Source organism: Glycine soja, chromosome 11 (genome assembly GCF_004193775.1).
Source record: "Glycine soja cultivar W05 chromosome 11, ASM419377v2, whole genome shotgun sequence".
Taxonomy (NCBI): Eukaryota; Viridiplantae; Streptophyta; class Magnoliopsida; order Fabales; family Fabaceae; genus Glycine; species Glycine soja.
This window is the reverse complement of record NC_041012.1, coordinates 53024183-53030973: the sequence shown is the minus strand read 5'-3', so window position 1 is coordinate 53030973 and position 6791 is coordinate 53024183. Positions and strand designations below refer to the sequence as shown.

Genomic DNA, 6791 nt, shown 5'->3' with positions numbered 1-6791 from the left:
AAAAATTGAAAAAAAATTGAATTTGGAGAACTAAAAATATACTCAAACTTGAATGACTAAACAATATTTAAGCCGAATACTTATATGTTTCTTGGGAATAAAAAAATTTCACATTTAGTTTTACTATAACTTTTTCAAAAACTTTAATTATTTATCATATTAAATAATCTAATATCAAAGAGTAACATAATATTTTTATCCCAATATAACTTTTTCTCAACTCGAAAAAGTTAGATTCTTCACACCACCCCACACAAGAACAATTTTGTGAGAAACATGGATAAATTAAACATTCTCAACTTTGGATTCTTGGAAAAGTAAAAATATTCTTTGTACCAAACACCCAAAAATACTTTGATTGTGTTTGTTCTAGTTTTAATTTTTTAAATTAATATGGTATTACATTATAAATTATTTTTTTCTTTTTTCTTTTATAAAAACATTAAAAAATACATTTTATGTCTATTTTTTTCCATTAGGGATCTACTTCAGGAAAAAACTATTTGCGTTTCTAACTAAATTAATTTCAAGTGCCAAGAAGTGAACGAACAAGGTGTACAACAGGACATATTGGTGCTTTTGAAGGGTGTTATGGACGTCTAATGTGAAAAGAACCTCCAGAGAAGAGAAGCGGCGGCCATTGTAGTGTTTGTAGAAGGTGTTTCATTCCTCCTAAACCAATATTTATCTTTCAAACCAAAAACTTAACATTAACACTTTTCACTTTCTTCATCTAATTCCCAACTGCTTTTTTTACTCTATTATTTACCTTTACAACACTTTAATTTCAATGTCAGCAAAAAAAATTGCCTTCGTGCTTACTGCTTAGTATATATATTTTGTTTTTCTCGTTTCCTCCAATAGGACAACTTGACAACTTGAGCTTGCGCTGTAAGGATACCAATTTGAATATGTACCTTGAGATTTGAGAAGGATTAAAACAAGGGTTTACATTATGTTTGCCTTGAGAAATGACAACCACTCTCTCCTACACTCTTTATAACGTTTTTTTTTAGTTTATTAAAAATCATCAATTTTAGTAAATCTCATTTCTTATTTTATTTAATGATCATCTCTCATTTAAAAGTGAGACCAACCAAATTTAATAATTTTTAATAAATGATAGCTAAATCATAAAAAAAAAAAGTGTTAAAAGAGTGTAGCTGGTATTTCTTTCTATTTCACTTGGATAATTTAAGACATCTGGCATGAGGATATTTCGGCGCTGCAAAACAATTTTAATTAATGATGTCTCATTGTTTGATCACACCTCTAAGCAAAGGGTTACATTCATATATCATATATGCATAGTAGTAGACACTCGTGACAAAATACATGACGCAGAAGGAAGCCAAATTAGGGAGATTTTCTCAGCTTTGGCAGTCATAGTGATCTCCAGGATAAAAACCAGAATCCAAAGTTCTATGGCGAGTTGGTCTCGAGATCACACTGTAGCAGCACCAGCATGAACGTTAGATTCAACTGACTTCAGTATCTCTTCACCTAACTGTTTGCATCCTACCAGCTTCTGCATCAATACACAATCCAAACATCAAGTTTACTCAGCAAAATAATTCCAATAATTAATCAAAGAGAAAATAATATGAAGTGTGATTAAAAAAGGACCGAAGTCTTTTCAACATTAATGAAAGATATACTTACTGTTCCTGCAGAATATATGTCACCAGTTCGAAATCCCCTGTTCAAAGTGTCCACCACTGCATTCTCTATTCTTTTAGCTGCCTTTTCTTCTCCTAGGCCATACCTCAAAAGCATAGCAGCACTAAGAACAGTAGCAAATGGATTTGCCTTGTCCTGTGCATAAATAATTGTGCTGTTGTTAAGCATGCCGGCAGTCAAAGCAAATGAAAAAAACGGAAATAAAAGACACCAACCTGTCCGGCAATATCAGGTGCAGAACCATGTATGGGTTCAAAAAGTCCAGGTCCCTGATCCAATAAAAATCCAAAACTCAGTGAAATCAATGAAGTTATTTGCCACATAACATAGCACAAATTGCAAAATAAAATTGAGAAACATGCTCATAATTTATATCATAATTGATTGTGTATATTTTTTTCATACCGAAGCCCCAAGGCTAGCAGAAGGAAGCATCCCAATACTTCCAGTGACCATTGAAGCCTCATCTGATAATATATCGCCAAAAATGTTGTTTGTCACCATGGTGTCAAACTGAAATTTCAGAGTTAGATATTGTAGCACTTGCATTTTAACCATCAAAAGATTTTTTGTTTGTGAATATAAATTTGCATAGCCATAAGTAAAATGAAAGATAAATTACACTAAATTATTCCATGAGCAAACCTGTTTTGGATTGCGAATTAGTTGCATTGAAGCATTATCAACATACATATGTGAGAGCTCAACATCAGGATATTCTTGCGCTATTGCCAAAAATCTCTTTCTCCATAACATTGATGCCTGGAGAACTCAAATATAGTAAGTATAGGAACTGGACCTAAATACGCCACTAGTATCTTCTTGTTCATTCCCCCAAGTATCCAAAGCATGCACAAATTTTAAATATTCAGTGAGTGAGGAAATTCCATATATAGGTCATTAACTATTTACAAATATAGGTCAATAGAACATTGCATTTTTTGGAGAAATATAAAAATGTTAACAGAAAGAGTGTGGCCATGTTTTATACTGAAGTTGTCTTGAAAGATATCTGGAACACCTAATCTAAGCAGAATCTTAAATAAGACAAAACAACTGAGAGGCATTTTCTTTGCAGCATGATTGAATCTTCCAATTTCCAGTTTAAGCAATTTGAGGCATGCAACTAGATTCTAGAGTTAGAAAATGTAAGTATAGAATAGCACTAGTTTTCTCATTATATCAAACAAGGCCATATTCAATTGGAACTTGGAAGGCATCTGCCATTAACTCTTTTTTTTTGTGTACACATCATACAAAAACATCACAGTATCCCTGAATAAGTTTCATGAGGTAATCCAGCAATACATACCTCTAGTACATTGGCTTTGTCAACAGAACAAAGTTTCCCACAACGCTTCTGAGCAACCTTAAATGCAAAATGAGCTATGCGATCTATCTGTTATACCAATTATTATTGATCACACAGTCATAGATCCAGAGATAATACAGAAATTTGTTAAAGAAACAGCTCCAGAAGAAAACTAAAAGTCCCTTTAAAGGGAAAGAAAAAGGTGAAATCTGCATCTGCATATAGTACATTCCTAGTGAGTTTGGATAACAAGTGACAATAGATTCTAGTTCTAGTCCACAAAATCATGGTGACACCATGCAAAAGCTCAAGCTAGTATTTGTTGCTTCAGTTTAACACATGATTTTTTAATCAATTATGCTAAAAATGAATTTAAAGTTTAAACAAAACACACTATACATCCTTCCTTGTAGACAATGTGTTACGACCCTAGAATAGAAATGGGTAAAAGAAACAGATTTTATTGAATTACAGAACAAAGGAGAGAGATCTCTCGTCTAAATATTTCCTCTTCATAGAGGATGCCTCCTTTCACAAAGAGCAAAGCACAAATGAATGAATCCCCTTCCTCTATTTTTTACCTCACTCCTTGACTAACTAACTAATATCCTAACTGTCTTAACTAACTTCCTCTTCCATCTCACCTAACTCCTAACACAATTTTACCTGTTTTAATTAAAGATCTTAAAGATACCCCGGCTTTGGCTTTTAGTCAAATTAGAGATATTTTTCAATTTCCATCATAACTGGCCATCATTTAATCAATATCAAATCATTTGGAATGATTGTACAACAAGAAACTCCGCTCAAATCCTTCACACGAGTTCTCTTTCATGGAAATATACAAGTGGATGCTTCAAAGCCTTCATCAACCTTCATTGATCTGTTGTAATTCATATATATTTTATAGCTCATGTGTAATAGAATCATCTTATAATAGTAAGATACCTCATGTGTAGCATAAATCTCAGTATTAAAGCCAATCTCTTCACCATTTTCATTGGTGCCAAAGCCCCTGGGTTCTCCAAAATAGATACCTAAATAATAACAGAGCAGCAGCCACAAGACTAAGTCCAGTTAAAGAAAAATAGATGAAGAAATCACATTTCAAAATTTAAATATTATATAGGAACACGAAAGCAGAATCAGAACACCACAGACCTCCAGTGAGTTCCCTTATAAGCATGATATCGACCCCTTCAGCAACCTCTCTCTTCAAAGTTGAAGCATCCACTAACTACCGAAGAATATAACACAAATTAAAATTACTTTGCACACTGTTACCATATCATAAAATACATCCCTAAGATTTTCCTGATCTGTCCGTCTTCCGTTCCAAGGGACAACAAGCAAAGCAGGGATATGTAATTTTTTCTAATAAATTTCAACCAATTAATTGTTCGAGAATGTGTTTATCCTTGACCTTAACTGTATTGAATGAGAAAATGCAGTATGAAGAAAATATTTTTACCGGAGAGTATACGGTAGCTGGTCTAAGATTTGCAAATACTCCAAGCTCTTTACGTATCTGAAGCAAGCCAGTCTCAGGCTTGAGATGTTTCTCGTTCTTATCCCATTTATAACCTCCAACAGCACCAAGCAAAACGGCATGAGATTGCTTAGCGGCAGAAAGGGTATCATCGGGTAAAGGGACTCCGGTGGCATCCAATGCAGCTCCACCCATAAGAACCTCTTGGAACTCGAATTTGATCCCTTCGAGAGAACCCACGAGGACAAGAACGTCTTTGGCCACAGAGATGATTTCGGGGCCGATACCATCGCCGGGAATGAGAGTGATGCTGTAGGAAGAAGGGGGCGAAGCGCAACACCTCAGACTCAGAGGGGGAGTTGACCTTCGCAAAGGGAAGGACCGAAAGGGTCTCGCTAGTTTGCATTGGAACAGTTGCAGAGAAGCCGCCATTTCTTCTTCTGCTTCAATGAGAACAACTGTGACTCACTCAGCTCAACTTCTATCTTTCTTTCCCTCTAGTATTTAGGTAAGGTTATATTTAACCTAGTTTCGGATTATTAACTCTCACAATTTTACAGTTTCATTTGTTATATATATATATTAAAGAGAGAAAATATATCAAGGTTAGAATGAAGACGCAGACGCATTGAGTGAGAGAGAGAAGAGGACCGGAAAGATGCGTCGTGGGTTGATTTCCATTTCACGTTCAAGTCTCCTTCGACCCTTTCAATGGCATCTATCCACAGCCACAGCCACAACCACACCTCCTCCCGATGACGCCACCGTTCGGCAAACGCTCCTCTCCTTCAACAATGACTGGAAGCGCGCCCTCGAGTTCTTCAACTGGGTAGAAGAGTCCCACTCCCAGTTCCATCACTCCACCGACACCTTCAACCTCATGCTCGACATTCTCGGTAAGTTCTTCGAGTTCAAGCTCTGCTGGGACCTCATTCGCCGCATGAACGCCCACCCCTCCTCTCCCCCCAACCACGCCACCTTCCGCCTCATGTTCAAGCGCTACGTCTCCGCCCACTCCGTCAACGACGCCATCGACACCTTCAATCGCCTCGGTGAATTCAACCTCAAGGACCACACCTCCTTCTCCAACCTCCTCGACGCCCTCTGCGAGTACAAACACGTCCTCGAGGCTCAGGACTTGCTCTTCGGAAACGACAACCGCGTGACCCTCAGCGTCGACCCAATCGGCAACACCAAGATCCACAACATGGTTCTCCGCGGCTGGTTCAAATTGGGGTGGTGGAGCAAGTGCAACGAGTTCTGGGAGGAAATGGACAAAAAAGGGGTTCACAAGGACTTGCACTCTTATTCAATTTACATGGATATTCTCTGCAAAGGTGGGAAACCTTGGAAGGCTGTGAAATTGTTCAAGGAGATTAAAAAAAAAGGTTTCAAATTAGATGTTGTGGTTTATAACATTGTCATTCGAGCCATTGGTCTATCCCATGGAGTTGATTTTTCAATTAGGGTTTTCCGTGAAATGAAGGAGTTGGGTATCAAACCCACTGTTGTCACTTACAACACCTTGATTAGGCTTCTGTGTGATTGCTATAGACACAAGGAGGCACTTGCGTTACTCCGAACCATCATGCCCAGCGATGGCTGCCACCCCACTGCCGTTTCTTACCATTGTTTTTTTGCCTCCATGGAGAAGCCTAAACAGATACTTGCTATGTTTGATGAGATGGTGGAGAGTGGGGTTAGGCCCACCATGGACACCTATGTCATGCTCCTCAACAAGTTTGGGAGGTGGGGGTTTCTTCGCCCGGTTTTTATGGTGTGGAATAAGATGAAGCAACTTGGGTGTAGTCCTGATGCTGCGGCTTACAATGCCTTGATAGATGCTCTTGTGGACAAGGCCCTCATAGATATGGCTAGGAAGTATGATGAGGAGATGTTAGCCAAAGGACTTTCACCTAAACCAAGGAAAGAGTTGGGGACAAAGCTGTTGGCTGCTGATGAATCTCAAAATACCATACAGACACAACACTACTAGTCTAGATCTAGATATTGTACAACTTAAGTGGCTTATAGTCTGTGAGAAATCTTTTGCATGTAGATAACATTACTTATCCTTATCTTATATCCATCAATTTTGAAATAATCACTCTTTGAATCCTAACACACTGTTCTCTCCCTTCCGCCGCCCTTCTTTTTTTTTCTTGTTTTGTTTGCTTTTTTGTTCTTTCTGCTTCCTTTGTTCAGTTTACAAACATATTTGATTCCATTAGCAGATCAACATAGTATTGCTATTAAAGTTTCGAACCATCACACCAGCAATAATTATATGATCATTCTGATAGCAGTTGT

At 37.4% G+C, this 6791-nt stretch overlaps 2 protein-coding genes across 2 annotated transcripts; one reads left to right on the top strand and one right to left on the bottom strand.

Annotated features, from left to right (window-relative positions):
- Window positions 1-1217: 1217 nt before the first annotated feature.
- Window positions 1218-5269, bottom strand: LOC114375336 (3-isopropylmalate dehydrogenase 2, chloroplastic-like). The gene is made up of 10 exons (XM_028333113.1): window positions 5133-5269; window positions 4464-4921; window positions 4154-4229; window positions 3941-4029; window positions 2993-3079; window positions 2326-2442; window positions 2086-2193; window positions 1896-1949; window positions 1663-1815; window positions 1218-1528 (listed from the first exon to the last, which is right to left on the bottom strand). Exons 2-10 carry the CDS (start codon window positions 4911-4913, stop codon window positions 1445-1447), a joined length of 1218 nt encoding a protein of 405 aa, XP_028188914.1. The 5' UTR covers window positions 4914-4921; window positions 5133-5269; the 3' UTR covers window positions 1218-1444.
- Window positions 4849-6708, top strand: LOC114375335 (pentatricopeptide repeat-containing protein At1g80550, mitochondrial-like). The gene is made up of 2 exons (XM_028333112.1): window positions 4849-4989; window positions 5092-6708. The coding sequence occupies exon 2, from the start codon at window positions 5140-5142 to the stop codon at window positions 6475-6477; it is 1338 nt and encodes a 445-aa protein (XP_028188913.1). The 5' UTR covers window positions 4849-4989; window positions 5092-5139; the 3' UTR covers window positions 6478-6708.
- Window positions 6709-6791: the final 83 nt, after the last annotated feature.